Source organism: Podarcis pityusensis, assembly GCF_964106645.2.
Source record: "Podarcis pityusensis genome assembly, contig: HAP1_SCAFFOLD_410, whole genome shotgun sequence".
Taxonomy (NCBI): Eukaryota; Metazoa; Chordata; class Lepidosauria; order Squamata; family Lacertidae; genus Podarcis; species Podarcis pityusensis.
This window is the reverse complement of record NW_028293255.1, coordinates 18,802-38,644: the sequence shown is the minus strand read 5'-3', so window position 1 is coordinate 38,644 and position 19,843 is coordinate 18,802. Positions and strand designations below refer to the sequence as shown.

Genomic DNA, 19,843 nt, shown 5'->3' with positions numbered 1-19,843 from the left:
GGGAAGGAAGGAAGGAAGGAGGAAAGAAAGAAGGAAGGAAAGGAAGGAAGGAAGGGAAGGAGGGAGGAAGGAGGGAAGGAGGGAGGGAGAAAAGAAGGGGGAAAGAGGAAGAAGGAAGGAAGGGGAGAAGGGAGAAGGAAAGAAGGAAGGAAAGAAAAAAGGGAATTAATTAAGGAAAGCAAGAAAGAATTAAGGAAGGAGGGAAGGAAGGAAGGAAGGAAGGAAGGAAGGAAGGAAGGGAAGGAGGAAGGAAGGAAGGAAGGAAGGAAGGAAGGAATGGAGGGAAAGGGTGGGAGGGAAGGATGAAGGAAAGAGGGAATTAATTAATGAAAGCAAGAAACAATTCAGGAAGGAGGAAAGGAAGGAAAGGAGGAGGAGGGAGGGAGAGAGGGAAGGAAGGAAGGGAAGAAGGAAAGGAGGGAGGAAGGAGGGTAAAGAAGGAAGGAAAGAGGGAGGGAAGGAAAGAAGGAAGGAAGGAATTAAGGAAGGAAGGAAGGAAGGAAAGAAGGAGAAAAAGAAGGAAGGAAAGGGAGGGAAGGGAAGGAAGGAAGAAAAAGCAAAAGAAAGAAGCAAGGAAGGAAGGAGGGAAGAGGGAGGAAGAAGGAAGACGGGGAAGGAAGGAAGGAAGGAAGGAAGGAAGGAGGGAGGGAAGGAAGGAAGGAAGGAAGGAAGGAAGGAAGGAAGGAAGGAAGGAAGGAAGGAAGGACAACCACATCACTACCAAGGTCCCCCGGGGTCATCCATCCCACCCCTCTCCCCCTCCGCCCAATCCCCTTCCTCCCCGTCCTTTTGTGGGCGGGACTTCCGGGGCGGGACTTCCTGCCCCCACGTACGATTTCTCCGGCTTGGTCCCTTCCGGGCTTCCGTAGATTTCCTCCTCGTTTTTGCCCGGCGACAAAATTTCGGCGCCGGCGGCGGAATATATTTTGGGCGGAACGGGGCTGGAAGGAGAAAAATAATAGTAATAATAGTAATAATAATAATAATAATAATAATAATAATAATAATAATGTAATAGTAGTAGTAGTAGTAGTAGTAATAATAATAATAATAATAATAATGAAATAAGGAATATTAATAAATTAGATTATTATAATTATTATTAAATCAAAACAAGCTATAATATTAGATGATATTCTTATTAAATCATATTTTTATATTGTTATAAATCATCATGATTTATTATTCTTATATGCAAATAATATATATATATTATAATCAGATATAGATTATTGATAGATAATAAATGAATATTAAAATATTATATATAATATACCTGGAAATTCCCCCGGCGCCGGAATACGTCTTGGGCAGAACGGGGCTGGAAGGAGAAAATTAATAATATTAATAAATATTAATATAAATAGATATGTGTGTCTATAATAAAAGAGGATGGAAAAAAATAGATACTATAAATATAAATACTATAAATATAAATAAATATGAAAATATAAATATAAATTATATACATATATATATATAAATAATATAAATATATATGTGTGTGTGTATAATAAAAGAGGATGGAAAAAATAGATATCTGTGTATCTATCTAAAGGAATATAAATAATATAAATATAAATATAAATATATAAATATAAATATAAACAATATAAATATATATGTATGTGTATAATAAAAGAGAATGGGAAATATAAATACTATAAATATAAATATAAATATAAACTATATATATTATATATAAATATAAATATAAACAATATAAATATATATAATACTATAAATATAAATTATATAATATATAAATATGAATACTATAAATAGAAATATATATAATCCTATAAATATAAATTATATATATTCTATATAAATATAAATCCTATAAATATAAAGATATATAATACTATAAATATAAATTCAATATATTCTATATAAATATAAATCCTATAAATATAAAGATATATAATCCTATAAATATAAATTCTATATATTCTATATAAATATAAATACTATAAATATAAATATATATAATCGTATAAATATAAATTATATTCTATATAAATATAAATACTATAAATATAAATATATATAATATTATAAATATAAATTATATATATTCTATATAAATTCTATAAATATAAATATATATATAATCCTATAAATATAAATTATATAATATATAAATATAAATACTATAAATAGAAATATATATAATACTATAAATTATAAAATATAGAAATATAAATACTATAAATATAAATATATATAATACTATAAATATAAATTATATTCTATATAAATATAAATACTATAAATAGAAATATATATAATCCTATAAATATAAATTATATATATTCTATATAAATATAAATCCTATAAATATAAAGATATATAATACTATAAATATAAATTCTATATATTCTATATAAATATAAATACTATAAATATAAATATATATAATCCTATAAATATAAATTCTATATATTCTATATAAATATAAATACTATAAATATAAATATATATAATCCTATAAATATAAATATATATAATATTATAAATATAAATTATATATATTCTATATAAATGCTATAAATATAAATATATATATAATACTATAAATATAAATTATATTCTATATAAATATAAATGCTATAAATATAAATATATATAATACTATAAATATAAATATATATAATACTATAAATATAAATTATATACAAATATAAATACTATAAATATAAATATTTATAAGACTATAAATATAAATTATATATATTCTATATAAATATAAATATAAATATAAATATAAATATAAATATAAATATATATAATACTATAAATTATATAATATATAAATACTATAAATATATATAATACTATAAATATAAATTATATATATTATATATAAATATAAATACTATAAATATAAATACTATAAATATAAATATAAATATAAATATAAATATAAATACAAACCCCACCTGGAAAAACCCGGCGCCGGGTTGACCGTGATGTATTCGCTTTCCGGAAGGTTCCTGGAAAAGGGAACCCTGGTTTGATTGACCGGGCTCCCCCTTTGATTGACAGGGGAGGGCCCGCCCCTTTCCCCGCCCCTCCCTTTGACTGACTTGCTCTCCGTTTCCGCGGCGACGGCGGCTTGGTAGCCGCCCATCTTCTGGTAGCTGGGCGCCTGGCGGCTCCTGGGAAACGTAGTATGGGGTGAGCGGAGGGACCCAGGCGTCCGGGGAAGGGGCGGGAGGAGGAGGAGGAGGGGCGGGGCTTACCTGGGACCCGGGTGCAACTCGCTGGCGCTCAGGTAGGCCCCGCCTTCCGGGGTGCGGCTGGAAAAGAAAGCGGCGCTACGGTTCCCGGGTTTGATTGACAGGCAACCGGGGTTTGATTGACAGGCGACTGGGGTCGTGGGGTTGATTGAGAGGGGTGGGGCGATGACTGACAGGTCTGGTCCCAGGGTGATTGGCGCCGCGCTACGGTTCCCGGCGCAACCAGGGTTTGATGGACAGGCAACCGGGGTTTGATTGACAGGCGACTGGGGTTGTGGGGTTGATTGAGAGGGGTGGGGCAATGACTGACAGGTCTGGTCCCAGGGTGATTGGCGCCGCGCTACGGTTCCCGGCCCAACCAGGGTTTGATGGACAGGCAACCGGGGTTTGACCAGGGTTTGATTGACAGCCAACCGGGGTTTGACCAGGGTTTGATTGACAGGCGACTGGGGTTGTGGGGTTGATTGAGAGGGGTGGGGCGATGATTGACAGGTCTGGTCCCAGGGTGATTGGCGCCGCGCTACGCTTCCCGGCGCAACCAGGGTTTGATTGACAGGCGACCGGGGTTGTCGATTTGAACCCGGAATGATTGACGGGTTCTTGATTTGATGGACAGGTTATCCGTTTGAATGACAGGTTATCCATTGGAATGACAGAATGATTGACAGGGAGGGGGCAACCCGGGTTCAATCCCAGAATGATTGACAGGGACAAGGCAACCATGGTTATCGATTCAAATGACAGAATGATTGACTGGGATGGTCCCGCCCCTGGATTCCAGAATGATTGACAGGGATGGGGCAACCAGGGTTCAATCCCAGAATGATTGACAGGCATGGGGCAACCAGGGTCGTCAGGTCCCGCCCCCTGGATTCCAGAATGATTGACAGGGATGGAGCAACCAGGGTTCAATCCCAGAATGATTGACAGGGATGGGGCAACCAGGGTTCAATCCCAGAATGATTGACAGGGATGGGGCAACCAGGGTTCAATCCCAGAATGATTGACAGGGATGGAGCAACCAGGGTTCAATCCCAGAATGATTGACAGGTGATCAATTTAAATGACAGAACCATGGTGATGGATTCAAATGACAGAATGATTGACAGGGACAGGGCAACCAGGGTTGTCTGGTCCCACCCCCTGAATCCCAGAATGATTGACAGGTTATGGATTTGAATGGCAGAATGATTGACAGGGAGGGGGCAACCAGGGTTATAGAAATGATTGACAGGTTATTGATTGGAATGACAGAATGATTGATTGACAGGGATGGTCCCGCCCCCTGAATACCAGAATGATTGACAGGGATGGGAGAACCATTGGCATCTGGTCCCGCCCCTATAACCCAAAATGATTGACAGGTTATCGATTTGAATGACAGAATGATTGACAGGGATGGTCCCACCCCCGGATGCCAGAATGATTGACAGGGATGGGGCAACCAGGGTTCTCTGCTCCCGCCCACATAATGATTGACAGCTTATCGATTTGATAGGGAATGATTGACAGGGATGGGGTAACCAGGGTTCTCTGCTCCCGCCCACATAATGACTGACAGGTGATCGATTTGATAGGGAATGATTGACAGGGATGGGGCAACCAGGGTTCTCTGCTCCCGCCCACAGAATGATTGACAGGTTATCGATTTGATAGGGAATGATTGACAGGGATGGGGCAACCAGGGTTCTCTGCTCCCGCCCACATAATGACTGACAGGTGATCGATTTGATAGGGAATGATTGACAGGGATGGGGCAACCAGGGTTCTCTGCTCCCGCCCACATAATGATTGACAGGTGATCGATTTGATAGGGAATGATTGACAGGGATGGGGCAACCAGGGTTCTCTGCTCCCGCCCACATAATGATTGACAGGTGATTGATTTGATAGGGAATGATTGACAGGGATGGGGCAACCAGGGTTCTCTGCTCCTGCCCACATAATGATTGACAGGTTATCGATTTGATAGGGAATGATTGACAGGGATGGGGTAACCAGGGTTCTCTGCTCCCGCCCACAGAATGATTGACAGGTGATCGATTTGATAGGGAATGATTGACAGGGATGGGGCAACCAGGGTTCTCTGCTCCCGCCCACAGAATGATTGACAGGTGATCGATTTGATAGGGAATGATTGACAGGGATGGGGTAACCAGGGTTCTCTGCTCCCGCCCACATAATGATTGACAGGTGATCGATTTGATAGGGAATGATTGACAGGGATGGGGCAACCAGGGTTCTCTGCTCCCGCCCACATAATGATTGACAGGTGATCGATTTGATAGGGAACGACTGACAGGCTTATCGAGTTGAACCCGGAATGATTGACAGGTCCCGGATTCGAATCCCGGCATGATTGACAGGGATGGGGCAACTGGGGTCATCTGCCCCCTCCCTGGATCCCAGAATGATTGACAGGTGATCGATTTGATAGGGAATGATTGACAGGGCTGGGGCCCCCATGGTGATCCGGTCCCGGGTTCGAGAATGATTGACAGGTACTCACGGACTGGCAGCCATCAGCCTCTCGTACCCGGGGGCCGGTTTCGTCGACAGGTAGACGCGCTCCGGGCGGGGCGGGCTGAAATAATTAATAATAATAATAATAATAATAATAATAATAATAATAATAATATTAGCCCCGCCCACTCCCGGTCCCGCCCACAGGAAACTCACGGCAGCGGAGGGAGGGGCCTATTTGACATGGCGTTGGCGTCCTTCCCCGACTTCCTGGAAGGGAGAGGCGGGGTTAACATCAGAGAGCTGGCATCCTAGAGTGGCCACTCCTGTTTCACTCTAATAATAATAATAATAATAATAATAATAATAATAATAATATGTTTATAATATTGTAATCTACTTGTCTGCATATTATTATTATTATTATTATTATTATTCTATTTCTATTTCTATTTCTATTTCTATTTCTATTTCTATTTATTTCTATTTCTATTTCTATTTCTATTTCTATTTCTATTTCTATTTCTGTTTCTGTTTCTGTTTCTGTTTCTATTTCTATTTCTATTTCTTTCTATTTCTATTTCTATTTCTATTTCTATTTCTATTTCTGTTTCTGTTTCTGTTTCTGTTTCTATTTCTATTTCTATTTCTTTCTATTTCTATTTCTATTTCTATTTCTATTTCTATTTATTTCTATTTCTGTTTCTATTTCTATTTCTATTTCTATTTCTATTTCTTTCTATTTCTATTTCTATTTCTATTTCTGTTTCTATTTCTATTTCTATTTCTATTTCTATTTCTTTCTATTTCTATTTCTATTTCTATTTCTATTTCTGTTTCTATTTCTATTTCTATTTCTATTTCTTTCTATTTCTATTTCTATTTCTATTTATTTCTATTTCTATTTATTTCTATTTCTATTTCTTTCTATTTCTATTTCTATTTCTGTTTCTTTCTATTTCTATTTCTTTCTATTTCTATTTCTATCTATTTCTATTTCTATTTCTATTTCTATTTCTTTCTATTTCTATTTCTATTTCTATTTCTTTCTATTTCTATTTCTATTTCTATTTATTCCTATTTCTATTTATTTCTATTTCTATTTCTATTTCTATTTCTATTTCTATTTCTATTTCTATTTCTTTCTATTTCTATTTCTATTTCTGTTTCTTTCTATTTCTATTTCTTTCTATTTCTATTTCTATTTCTATTTCTATTTCTATTTCTATTTCTATTTCTATTTCTATTTCTATTTCTATTTCTATTTCTATTTCTTTCCAATTCTATTTCTATTTCTATTTCTATTTCTATTTCTATTTCCATTTCCATTTCCATTTCTATTTCTATTTCTATTTCTATTTCTATTTCTATTTCTATTTCTGTTTCTGTTTCTATTTCTATTTCTTTCTATTTCTATTTCTATTTCTATTTATTTCTATTTCTATTTATTTCTATTTCTATTTCTATTTCTATTTCTATTTCTTTCTATTTCTATTTCTATTTCTATTTCTTTCTATTTCTATTTCTATTTCTTTCTATTTCTATTTCTATTTCTATTTCTGTTTCTAATTCTATTTCTATTTATTTCTATTTCTATTTCTATTTCTATTTCTATTTCTATTTCTTTCTATTTCTATTTCTATTTCTGTTTCTTTCTATTTCTATTTCTTTCTATTTCTATTTCTATTTCTGTTTCTTTCTATTTCTATTTCTTTCTATTTCTATTTCTATTTCTGTTTCTTTCTATTTCTATTTCTTTCTATTTCTATTTCTATTTCTGTTTCTTTCTATTTCTATTTCTTTCTCTTTCTCTTTCTCTTTCTATTTCTATTTCTATTTATTTCTATTTCTATTTCTATTTCTATTTCTATTTCTATTTCTATTTCTATTTCTATTTCTATTTCTGTTTCTGTTTCTGTTTCTGTTTCTATTTCTATTTCTTTCTCTTTCTCTTTCTATTTCTATTTCTATTTATTTCTATTTCTATTTCTATTTCTATTTCTATTTCTGTTTCTGTTTCTGTTTCTATTTCTATTTCTTTCTATTTCTATTTCTATTTCTATTTCTATTTCTATTTCTATTTCTTTCTATTTCTATTTCTATTTCTATTTCTATTTCTGTTTCTATTTCTATTTCTTTCTATTTCTATTTCTATTTCTTTCTATTTCTATTTCTATTTCTATTTCTTTCTATTTCTATTTCTTTCTATTTCTATTTCTATTTCTATTTCTTTCTATTTCTATTTCTATTTCTATTTCTATTTCTGTTTCTATTTATTTCTATTTCTATTTCTATTTCTATTTCTATTTCTTTCTATTTCTATTTCTATTTCTATTTCTATTTCTATTTCTATTTCTATTTCTTTCTATTTCTATTTCTATTTCTATTTCTATTTCTATTTCTATTTATTTCTATTTCTATTTCTATTTCTTTCTTTTTCTTTTTCTATTTCTATTTCTATTTCTATTTCTATTTCTTTCTATTTCTATTTCTATTTCTGTTTCTTTCTATTTCTATTTCTATTTATTTCTATTTCTATCTATTTCTATTTCTTTTTATTTTTATTTTTATTTTTATTTTTATTTCTATTTCTATTTTTATTTCTATTTTATACTTATGCTCATTACCCTTCTATTTATTTATTCCTTATTATTTATTAATTATTCTTTATTCTTTATTATCTTTATTGATTACTTCTGATTTAATAGACTCACCGCTGGCGCTCCACCAATCGCAGCAAACACACGGCCACCACCAACAAGACCGACGTCGAGAAGAAGCCTAGAAAGGCCAGGACCGCCAACATGGCCACCAGCGTCCCCTTGGCCAGCGGCTCGGGGCAGGCGCACTCCTCCGGCGGCGCCACTGCGGGAAAAACGGCGCCGCGCTACGTTTCCCGCGCTAGAATTCCCACCAAACTCCCGCGCTAAGTTTCCCGCGCTATAATTCCCGTACTAAGGTTCCCGCGCTAAGATTCCCGCACGAGAGTTTCTGCGCTAAGGTTCCCACGCTAAAATTCCCACGCGAGAGTTTCTGCGCTAAGGTTCCCACGCTAAGATTCCCGTGCTAAGGTTCCCGCGCTACGGTTCCCATGCTTCAATTCCTGCGCTAAAAATCCCTCTTAAATCCCAGCACTAAAGTTCCCGTGCTAGAATTCCCACCAAACTCCCGCGCTAAGTTTCCCGCGCTAAGATTCCCGCACGAGAGTTTCTGCGCTAAGGTTCCCACGCTAAGATTCCCGCACGAGAGTTTCTGCGCTAAGGTTCCCACGCTAAGATTCCCGCACGAGAGTTTCTGCGCTAAGGTTCCCACGCTAAGATTCCCGCGTGAGTGTTTCCGCGCTAAGGTTCCCACGCTAAGATTCCCGCACGAGAGTTTCTGCGCTAAGGTTCCCACGCTAAAATTCCCGCGCTAAGGTTCCCGCGCTACGGTTCCCATGCTTCAATTCCTGCGCTAAAAATCCCTCTTAAATCCCAGCACTAAAGTTCCCGCGCTAGAATTCCCACCAAACTCCCACACTAAGTTTCCCGCGCTATGCTTCCCGTACTAAAGTTCCCGCGCTAAGATTCCCGCGCGAGAGTTTCTGCGCTAAGGTTCCCGCGCTAAGATTCCCGCACGAGCGTTTCTGCGCTAAGGTTCCCACGCTAAAATTCCCGCGCTAAGGTTCCCGCGCTACGGTTCCCATGCTTCAATTCCTGCGCTAAAAATCCCTCTTAAATCCCAGCGCTAAAGTTCCCGCGCTAGAATTCCCACCAAACTCCCGCGCTAAGTTTCCCGCGCTATGCTTCCCGTACTAAAGTTCCCGCGCTAAGATTCCCGTGCGAGAGTTTCTGCGCTAAGGTTCCCGCGCTAAGATTCCCGCACGAGAGTTTCCGCGCTAAGGTTCCCACGCTAAGATTCCCGCGCTAAGGTTCCCGCACTACGGTTCCCATGCTTCAATTCCTGCGCTAGAAATCCCTCTTAAATCCCAGCGCTAAGGTTCCCGCGCTAGAATTCCCACCAAACTCCCGCGCTAAGTTTCCCACGCTATGCTTCCCATACTAAAGTTCCCGCGCTAAGATTCCTGCACTAGAGTTTCTGCGCTAAGGTTCCCGCGCTAAGATTCCCGCACGAGAGTTTCCGTGCTAAGGTTCCCGCGCTAAGATTCCCGCACGAGAGTTTCTGCGCTAAGGTTCCCGCGCTAAGATTCCCGCACGAGAGCATCTGCGCTAAGGTTCCCACACTAAGATTCCCGCGCTAAGGTTCCCGCGCTACGGTTCCCATGCTTCAATTCCTGCGCTAAAAATCCCTCTTAAATCCCAGCACTAAGGTTCCCGCGCTAAAATTCCCACAAAATTCCCGCGCTAAGTTTCCCGCGCTATGCTTCCCGTACTAAAGTTCCCGAGCTAAGATTCCCACACTCAAGTTTCTGTGCTAAGGTTCCCGCGCTAAGATTCCCGCACGAGAGTTTCTGCGCTAAGGTTCCCACGCTAAAATTCCTGCGCTAAGGTTCCCGCGCTACGCTTCCCATGCTTCAATTCCTGGGCTAAAAATCCCTCTTAAATCCCAGCGCTAAGGTTCCCGCGCTAGAATTCCCACCAAATTCCCGCGCTAAGTTTCCCACGCTATACTTCCCGTACTAAAGTTCCCGCGCTAAGATTCCCGCACTAGAGTTTCCGCGCTAAGGTTCCCGCGCTAAGATTCCCGCACTAGAGTTTCTGCGCTAAGGTTCCCACGCTAAAATTCCCGCGCTAAGGTTTCCGCGCTACGGTTCCCATGCTTCAATTCCTGCGCTAAAAATCCCTCTTAAATCCCAGCGCTAAGGTTCCCACGCTAAAATTCCCTCTCTGAAATTCCCGTGCTAAGTTTCCCGCGCTAAAATTCCCGCGCTACGGTTCCCGCGCTAAGCATCCCGCAGTAAAGTTCTCAGCTAAAGTTCCTGCGCTAAGGTTCCTGCGCTAGGGTTCCCGCACTAAGTTCCTGCGCTAAGGTTCCCATGCTAAAATTCCCATGCTAAAATTCCCGCTCTAAGGTTCCCGCGCTGAGGTTCCCGCGCTAAGATTCCCACACTAAAGTTCCTGCGCTAAGGTTCCCGCACTAAGCTTCCCGCGCTAAGCTTCCTGCGCTAAGGTTCCCGCACTAAGCTTCCCGCGCTAAGGTTCCTGCGCTAAGGTTCCCGCACTAAGTTCCTGCGCTAAGGTTCCCATGCTAAAATTCCCATGCTAAAATTCCCGCTCTAAGGTTCCCATGCTAAGGTTCCCGCGCTAAGATTCCCTCACGAGAGTTTCTGCGCTAAGGTTCCCATGCTAAAGTTCCCGCGCTAAGATTCCCGCACTAGAGTTTCTGCGCTAGGGTTCCCACGCTAAAGTTCTCGCGCTAAGATTCCCGCGCTAGAGTTTCTGCGCTAAGGTTCCTGCGCTAAGATTCCCGCACGAGAGTTTCTGCGCTAAGGTTCCCACGCTAAGATTCCCACACTCAAGTTTCTGCGCTAAGGTTCCCGCGCTAAGATTCCCGCACGAGCGTTTCTGCGCTACGGTTCCCATGCTTCAATTCCTGCGCTAAAAATCCCTCTTAAATCCCAGCGCTAAGGTTCCCGCGCTAGAATTCCCACCAAACTCCCGCGCTAAGTTTCCCACGCTATACTTCCCGTACTAAAGTTCCCACGCTAAGATTCCCGCGCTAGAGTTTCTGCACTAAGCTTCCCGCGCTAAGGTTCCCGCGCTAAGGTTCCCGCGCTACGGTTCCCATGCTTCAATTCCTGCGCTAAAAATCCCTCTTAAATCCCAGCGCTAAGGTTCCCGCGCTAAGCATCCCGCAGTAAAGTTCTCAGCTAAAGTTCCTGCGCTAAGGTTCCTGCGCTAGGGTTCCCACACTAAGTTCCTGCGCTAAGATTCCCGCGCTAGAGTTTCTGCACTAAGTTCCTGCGCTAAGGTTCCCATGCTAAAATTCCCATGCTAAAATTCCTGCTCTAAGGTTCCCGCGCTAAGGTTCCCGCACTAAGCTTCCCACACTAAGGTTCCCAAACTAAGGTTCCCACGCTAAGATTCCCACACTAAAGCTCCTGCGCTAAGGTTCCCGCACTAAGCTTCCCACGCTAAGGTTCCCGCACCAAGGTTCCCGCACTAAGCTTCCTGCGCTAAGGTTCCCGCACTAAAGTTCCCGTGCTAAGGTTCCCGCATAAAAGTTACCGCGCTAAGGTTCCCGCGCTAAGGTTCCCGCACTAAAATCCCTGCGCTAAGGTTCCCACGGTTCCAGGAGGGCGGAAGATTCGAACCCGCACCCTTCCCCATGATCATCCACTGCTGGGAGAAGTTGGCGCCGCGCTACGGTTCCCACGCTAAGGTTCCCACACTAAGGTTCCCGCGCTAAGGTTCCCACACTAAGGTTCCCACGCTAAGGTTCCCGCACTAAGGTTCCCGCGCTAAGGTTCCCGCACTAAGGTTCCCGCACTAAGGTTCCCACGGTTCCAGGAGGGCAGAAGATTCGAACCCGCACCCTTCCCCATTATCGTGCAATGCGGGGAGAAGTGGGTGTCGCGCTAAGGTTCCCACACTAAGGTTCCCACGCTAAGGTTCCCACACTAAAGTTCCCGCGCTAAAGTTCCCACACTAAGGTTCCCGCGCTAAGGTTCCCACACTAAGGTTCCCACACTAAGCTTCCCGCGCTAAGGTTCCCGCGCTAAGGTTCCCACACTAAGGTTCCCACGCTAAGGTTCCCGCCCTAAGGTTCCCGCGCTAAGGTTCCTGCGCTAAGGTTCCCGCCCTAAGGTTCCCGCCCTAAGGTTCCTGCGCTAAGATTCCCACACTAAAGTTCCCGCGCTAAAGTTCCCACACTAAGGTTCCCGCGCTAAAGTTCCCAAACTTAAATCCCCACGCTAAGGTTCCCGCGCCAAGTCTCCCATGCAAAGGTTCCCATGCTATGGTTCCGCACTAAGGTTCCCACGCTAAGGTTCCCACAGGGAGGGAGACTCGATCCCGCAACCTTCCCAGAGATCCCCATCCAATTTGGTACTAAGGTTCCCGCGCTAGGGTTCCCACGCTAAGGTTCCTGCGCCACGGGAGACTCGAACCCGCACCCTCCCCAGGATCCCCACTGCGGGGAGAAGCGGGTGCCGCGCTAAGGTTCCCGCGCTAAGGTTCCCACATCGAGTTTCGACACCGCCCCGCCTTTCGCACCCGGCGCAGGCGCCTTACTTTGCAGAGCGGCCCCCCGGTGCTGGATGGGAATCCTCCCGGCGTCTTCGACGTACTGCGGGCGACAGAGATGGGAGTCGTAGCGCGCTTCGCACCCGGAACCCGACCGAAATGGGAATTATAGCGCGTTTCGCACCCGGAAGCCGGCGCCGGAAGGGCGACCGAAATGGGAGCTATAGCGCATTTCGCACCTGGAACCCGGCGCCGGAAGGGCGACCGAAATGGGAACTATAGCGGGTTTCGCACCCGGATCCTGGCGCCGGAAGGGCGACCGAAATGGGAACGGTAGCGCGTTTCGCACCCGGAACCCGGCGCCGGAAGGGCGACCGAAATGGGAATTATAGCGCGTTTCGCACCCGGAACCCGGCGCCGGAAGGGCGACCGAAATGGGAATTATAGCGCATTTCGCACCCGGAACCCGGCGCCGGAAGGGCGGCGGAAATGGGAGTTATAGCGCATTTCGCACCCGGAACCCGGCGCCGGAAGGGCGACCGAAATGGGAATTATAGCGCGTTTCGCACCCGGATCCTGGCGCCGGAAGGGCGACCGAAATGGGAATCATAGCGCGTTTCGCACCCGGAACCCGGCGCCGGAAGGGCGACCGAAATGGGAACTATAGCGCGTTTCGCACCCGGAACCCGGCGCCGGAAGGGCGGCGGAAATGGGAGTTATAGCGCATTTCGCACCCGGAACCCGGCGCCGGAAGGGCGACCGAAATGGGAAATATAGCGCGTTTCGCACCCGGAGACGGGAATTGTAGCGCAGCGGCGCCGGGTTTGGGCGCCTGTTTCCCTGGGAGGGAGGCAAGACTCACCCTAGGGTGCGGCACGGGTTCGAGGAAGGCCGCCTGGCGCCGGCGCCGCACGCCCCGGGGCGGGAAGTCCAGCAGCGCCTGGATCTGTGGAACTCCCTGCTGCAGGAAAGGTAGCAATTGAGGGGAGAAATCGGAATCTGGGCCCCGAAACTCGAATTCGGGACCCGCAACCCGAAATTGGGAAGAGGAACTCGAACCTGGGACCCAATTCCGGAACTGGAACCCGGAACCTGAAACTCAAACCCGGAAACTGGAACCCAGGACCGGAAATTCGAACCTGAGGCTTGGTCTGTGGAACTCCCTGCTGCAGGAAAGGTAGCAATGAGGGTTCCTGCAAGCAGAAAGCCAGCAGCTCAGGGGGTTTCCTGGAAATAGACAGGAAATAGTTTCTGGACCTGGAAATAGTTTCCTGTCTACTTCCTGTAAGCAGAAATACAGCAGCTCAGGGAGTTTCCTGTCTATTTCCCGGCAATTTCCTCTCTATTTCCAGGGAGTTTCCTGTCTATTCCCGGAAGCAGGAAGCCAGCAGCTCAGGGAGTTTCCTGTCTATTTCCTGCAAGAAGAAATCCAGCAGCTCAGGGAGTTTCCTGTCTATTTCCCGGCAATTTCCTCTCTATTTCCAGGCAGTTTCCTGTCTATTCCCGGAAGCAGGAAGCCAGCAGCTCAGGGAGTTTCCTCTCTATTTCCAGGGTGTTTCCTGTCTGTTCCCCGCAAACAGAAAGCAGCTCAGGGAGTTTCCTGTCTAGATCCTGCAAGCAGGAAGCCAGCAGCTCAGGGAGTTTCCTGTCTATTTCCAGGCAATTTCCTCTCTATTTCCAAGGTGATTCCTGTCTATTCCCCGCATTTCCTGTCTATTCACCACAAGCAGAAATCAGTTTCCTGTCTATTTCCTGCAAGCAGGAAGCAGTTTCCTGTCTATTTCCCACAAGCAGGAAGCTAGCAGCTCAGGGAGTTTCCTGTCTAGATCCCGCAAGCAGGAAGCTAGCAGCTCAGGGAGTTTCCTATTTCCCGCAAGCCAAAAGGGCAGGAGTTTCCCGTCTCTTCCCCGCAAGCGGAAAAGTAGCAGCTCAGGGAGTTTCCTGTCTAGATCCTGCAAGCAGGAAGCAGTTTCCTGTCTATTTCCCGCAAGCAGGAAGCTAGCAGCTCAGGGAGTTTCCTGTCTAGATCCTGCAATCAGGAAGCAGTTTCCTGTCTATTTCCCGCAAGCAGGAAGCTAGCAGCTAAGGGAGTTTCCTGTCTAGATCCTGCAAGCAGGAAGCAGTTTCCTGTCTGTTCCCCGCAAACAGAAGTCTAGCAGCTCAGGGAGTTTCCTGTCTATTTCCCGGCAATTTCCTCTCTATTTCCAGGGTGTTTCCTGTCTGTTCCCCGCAAACAGAAAGCCAGCAGCTCAGGGAGTTTCCTGTCTATTTCCTGCAAGAAGAAATCCAGCAGCTCAGGGAGTTTCCTGTCTATTTCCCGGCAATTTCCTCTCTATTTCCAGGGAGTTTCCTGTCTATTTCCTGCAAGAAGAAAGCTAGCAGCTCAGGCAGTTTCCTGTCTATTCCCGGAAGCAGGAAGCCAGCAGCTCAGGGAGTTTCCTGTCTATTTCCAGGCAATTTCCTCTCTATTTCCAGGGTGTTTCCTGTCTGTTCCCCGCAAACAGAAAGCCAGCAGCTCAGGGAGTTTCCTGTCTATTTCCTGGCAATTTCCTCTCTATTTCCAGGGTGTTTCCTGTCTATTCCCGGAAGAAGGAAGCCAGCAGCTCAGGGTGTTTCCTGTCTATTCCCGGAAGCAGGAAGCCAGCAGCTCAGGGAGTTTCCTGTCTATTTCCCGGCAATTTCCTCTCTATTTCCAGGGAGTTTCCTGTCTGTTCCCCACAAGCAGGAAGCCAGCAGCTCAGGGAGTTTCCTGTCTATTTCCTGGCAATTTCCTCTCTATTTCCAGGGTGTTTCCTGTCTGTTCCCCGCAAACAGAAAGCAGCTCAGGGAGTTTCCTGTCTAGATCCCGCAAGCAGGAAGCTAGCGGCTAAGGGAGTTTCCTGTCTATTTCCAGGCAATTTCCTCTCTATTTCCAAGGTGTTTCCTGTCTATTCCCCGCATTTCCTGTCTATTCGCCACAAGCCGAAATCAGTTTCCTGTCTATTTCCTGCAAGCAGGAAGCAGTTTCCTGTCTATTTCCCACAAGCAGGAAGCTAGCAGCTCAGGGAGTTTCCTGTCTAGATCCCGCAAGCAGGAAGCTAGCAGCTCAGGGAGTTTCCTATTTCCCGCAAGCCAAAAGGGCAGGAGTTTCCCGTCTCTTCCCCGCAAGCGGAAAAGTAGCAGCTCAGGGAGTTTCCTGTCTAGATCCTGCAAGCAGGAAGCAGTTTCCTGTCTATTTCCCGCAAGCAGGAAGCTAGCAGCTCAGGGAGTTTCCTGTCTAGATCCTGCAATCAGGAAGCAGTTTCCTGTCTATTTCCCGCAAGCAGGAAGCTAGCAGCTAAGGGAGTTTCCTGTCTAGATCCTGCAAGCAGGAAGCAGTTTCCTGTCTGTTCCCCGCAAACAGAAGTCTAGCAGCTCAGGGAGTTTCCTGTCTATTTCCCGGCAATTTCCTCTCTATTTCCAGGGAGTTTCCTGTCTATTCCCAGAAGCAGGAAGCCAGCAGCTCATGGAGTTTCCTGTCTATTTCCCGGCAATTTCCTCTCTATTTCCAGGGTGTTTCCTGTCTGTTCCCCGCAAACAGAAAGCCAGCAGCTCAGGGAGTTTCCTGTCTATTTCCCGGCAATTTCCTCTCTATTTCCAGGGAGTTTCCTGTCTATTCCCGGAAGCAGGAAGCCAGCAGCTCAGGGAGTTTCCTGTCTACTTCCTGTAAGCAGAAATACAGCAGCTCAGGGAGTTTCCAGTCTATTCCCCGCAAGTGGAAAGGAAGTAGCTCAGGGAGTTTCCTGTCTATTTCCTGGCAATTTCCTCTCTATTTCCAGGGTGTTTCCTGTCTATTCCCGGAAGCAGGAAGCCAGCAGCTCAGGGAGTTTCCTGTCTACTTCCTGTAAGCAGAAATACAGCAGCTCAGGGAGTTTCCTGTCGATTTCCAGGGAGTTTCCTGTCTGTTCCCCACAAACAGAAAGCCAGCAGCTAAGCGGGTTTCCTGGAAATAGACAGGAAATAGTTTCTGGACCTGGAAATAGTTTCCTGTCTATTCCCCTCCCCGCAAGAAGAAAGCTAGCAGTTCAGGGAATTTCCTCTCTATTTCCTGTGTATTTCCAGAGAGTTTCCTATTTCCCGTAAGCAGAAAGCAGTTTCCTGTCTATTTCCCACAATCGGAAAGCCAGCAGCTCAGGGAGTTTCCTGTCTAGATCCCGCAAGCAGGAAGCAGTTTCCTGTCTATTTCCCGCAAGCAGGAAGCTAGCAGCTAAGGGAGTTTCCTGTCATTTCCCACAAGCCAAAAAACAAGAGTTTCCCGTCTCTTCCCCGCAAGGAGAAAAGTAGCAGCTCAGGGAGTTTCCTCTCTATTTCCTGCCTATATTTCCCCACCCACCAAGCAGGAAGCCAGCAGCTCACGGAGTTTCCTGTCTACTTCCTGTAAGCAGAAATACAGCAGCTCAGGGAGTTTCCTGTCTATTTCCAGGCAATTTCCTCTCTATTTCCAAGGTGTTTCCTGTCTATTCCCCGCATTTCCTGTCTATTCACCACAAGCAGAAATCAGTTTCCTGTCTATTTCCCGCAAGCAGAAAGCAGTTTCCTGTCTATTTCCCGCAAGCAGGAAGCTAGCAGCTCCAGGGAGTTTCCTGTCTATTTCCCGCAAGCAGGAAGCTAGCAGCTCAGGGAGTTTCCTATTTCCCGCAAGCCAAAAGACAGGAGTTTCCCGTCTCTTCCCCGCAAGCAGAAAAGTAGCAGCTCAGGGAGTTTCCTGTCTATTTCCCGGCAATTTCCTCTCTATTTCCAGGGTGTTTCCTGTCTGTTCCCCGCAAACAGAAAGCAGCTCAGGGAGTTTCCTGTCTAGATCCCGCAAGCAGGAAGCTAGCGGCTAAGGGGGTTTCCTATTTCCCGCAAACCAAAAGACAAGAGTTTCCTGTCTATTCCCCGCAAGTGGAAAGGAAGTAGCTCAGGGAGTTTCCTGTCTATTTCCAGGCAATTTTCTCTCTATTTCCAAGGTGTTTCCTATCTATTCCCCGCATTTCCTGTCTATTCACCACAAGCAGAAATCAGTTTCCTGTCTATTTCCCGCAAGCAGAAAGCAGTTTCCTGTCTATTTCCCGCAAGCAGGAAGCTAGCAGTTAAGGGAGTTTCCTGTCTAGATCCCGCAAGCAGGAAGCTAGCAGCTAAGGGAGTTTCCTGTCTACATCCCGCAAGCAGGAAGCTAGCGGCTAAGGGAGTTTCCTGTCTAGATCCCGCAAGCAGGAAGCTAGCAGCTAAGGGCGTTTCCTGTCTAGATCCCGCAAGCAGGAAGCCAGCAGCTAAGGGAGTTTCCTGTCTATTCCCGGAAGCAGGAAGCCAGCAGCTAAGGGAGTTTCCTGTCTAGATCCTGCAAGCAGGAAGCTAGCAGCTAAGGGAGTTTCCTGTCTATTTCCCGGCAATTTCCTCTCTATTTCCAGGGTGTTTCCTGTCTGTTCCCCGCAAACAGAAAGCCAGCAGCTCACGGAGTTTCCTGTCTATTTCCTGTAAGCAGGAAGCCAGCAGCATAGGTAGTTTCCTGTCGATTTCCAGGGAGTTTCCTGTCTGTTCCCCACAAGCCGAAAGCTAGCAGCTAAGGGGGTTTCCTGGAAATAGACAGGAAATAGTTTCTGGACCTGGAAATAGTTTCCTGTCTATTCCCCTCTCCGCAAGAAGAAAGCTAGCAGTTCAGGGAGTTTCCTCTCTATTTCCTGTCTATTTCCAGGGAGTTTCCTATTTCCCGTAAGCAGAAAGCCAGCAGCTCAGGGAGTTTCCTGTCTATTTCCCGGCAATTTCCTCTCTATTTCCAGGGTGTTTCCTGTCTGTTCCCCGCAAACAGAAAGCCAGCAGCTCAGGGAGTTTCCTGTCTATTTCCAGAAGCAGGAAGCCAGCAGCTCAGGGAGTTTCCTGTCTATTTCCCGGCAATTTCCTCTCTATTTCCAGGGTGTTTCCTGTCTGTTCCCCGCAAACAGAAAGCCAGCAGCTCAGGGAGTTTCCTGTCTATTTCCAGAAGCAGGAAGCCAGCAGCTCAGGGAGTTTCCTGTCTATTTCCCGGCAATTTCCTCTCTATTTCCAGGGTGTTTCCTGTCTGTTCCCCGCAAACAGAAAGCCAGCAGCTCAGGGAGTTTCCTGTCTATTTCCTGCAATCAGAAATCTAGCAGCTCAGGGAGTTTCCTGTCTAGATCCCGCAAGCAGGAAGCTAGCAGCTAGCTTCCTGCTTGCAGGATCTAGAGAGGAAACTCCCTTAGCTGCTAGCTTCCTGCTTGCGGGATCTAGACAGGAAACTCCCTTAGCTGCAAGCTTCCTGCTTGCGGGATCTAGACAGGAAACTCCCTTAGCTGCTAGCTTCCTGCTTGCGGGATCTAGACAGGAAACTCCCTTAGCTGCTAGCTTCCTGCTTGCGGGAAATAGACAGGAAACTCCCTTAGCTGCTAGCTTCCTGCTTGCGGGAAATAGACAGGAAACTGCTTCCTGCTTGCAGGAAATAGGAAATTGATTTCTACTTGTGGCGAATAGACAGGAAATGCGGGGAATAGACAGGAAACACCTTGGAAATAGAGAGGAAATTGCCTGGAAATAGACAGGAAACTCCCTTAGCTGCTAGCTTCCTGCTTGCAGGATCTAGACAGGAAACTCCCTTAGCTGCTAGCTTCCTGCTTGCGGGAAATAGACAGGAAACTGCTTTCTGCTTACAGGAAATAGACAGGAAACTCCCTTAGCTGCTAGCTTCCTGCTTGCGGGATCTAGACAGGAAACTCCCTGAGCTGCTAGCTTCCTGCTTGCGGGATCTAGACAGGAAACTCCCTTAGCTGCTAGCTTCCTGCTTGCGGGAAATAGACAGGAAACTGCTTTCTGCTTACAGGAAATAGACAGGAAACTCCCTTAGCTGCTAGCTTCCTGCTTGCGGGATCTAGACAGGAAACTCCCTGAGCTGCTAGCTTCCTGCTTGCGGGAAATAGACAGGAAACTGCTTTCTGCTTGCAGGAAATAGACAGGAAACTGCTTTCTGCTTACAGGAAATAGACAGGAAACTCCCTGAGCTGCTAG

General features: G+C 44.8%; 1 protein-coding gene across 6 annotated transcripts in view; it reads right to left on the bottom strand.

Annotated features, from left to right (window-relative positions):
* Positions 1 to 619: 619 nt before the first annotated feature.
* Positions 620 to 19,843, bottom strand: part of LOC308469176 (uncharacterized protein) — a 33,747-nt gene continuing 14,523 nt past the window's right edge. Inside the window, exons 4-13 of one of the 6 annotated variants that reach the window (XM_081024516.1) lie at positions 13,692 to 13,787; positions 12,878 to 12,932; positions 8,420 to 8,570; positions 5,922 to 5,975; positions 5,752 to 5,826; positions 3,246 to 3,302; positions 3,090 to 3,161; positions 2,943 to 2,996; positions 1,277 to 1,321; positions 621 to 941 (exon numbers count right to left, since the gene is read on the bottom strand). In XM_081024516.1, the coding sequence (XP_080880642.1) occupies positions 737 to 941; positions 1,277 to 1,321; positions 2,943 to 2,996; positions 3,090 to 3,161; positions 3,246 to 3,302; positions 5,752 to 5,826; positions 5,922 to 5,975; positions 8,420 to 8,570; positions 12,878 to 12,932; positions 13,692 to 13,787 (864 nt within the window). In that variant the 3' untranslated portion in view covers positions 621 to 736. Of the gene's footprint in view, positions 942 to 1,276; positions 1,322 to 2,942; positions 2,997 to 3,089; positions 3,162 to 3,244; positions 3,303 to 5,751; positions 5,827 to 5,921; positions 5,976 to 8,419; positions 8,571 to 12,877; positions 12,933 to 13,691; positions 13,791 to 19,843 lie in introns of all 6 variants that reach the window. The other 5 variants (XM_081024518.1, XM_081024515.1, XM_081024517.1 and 2 more) reach the window with 5 other exon arrangements.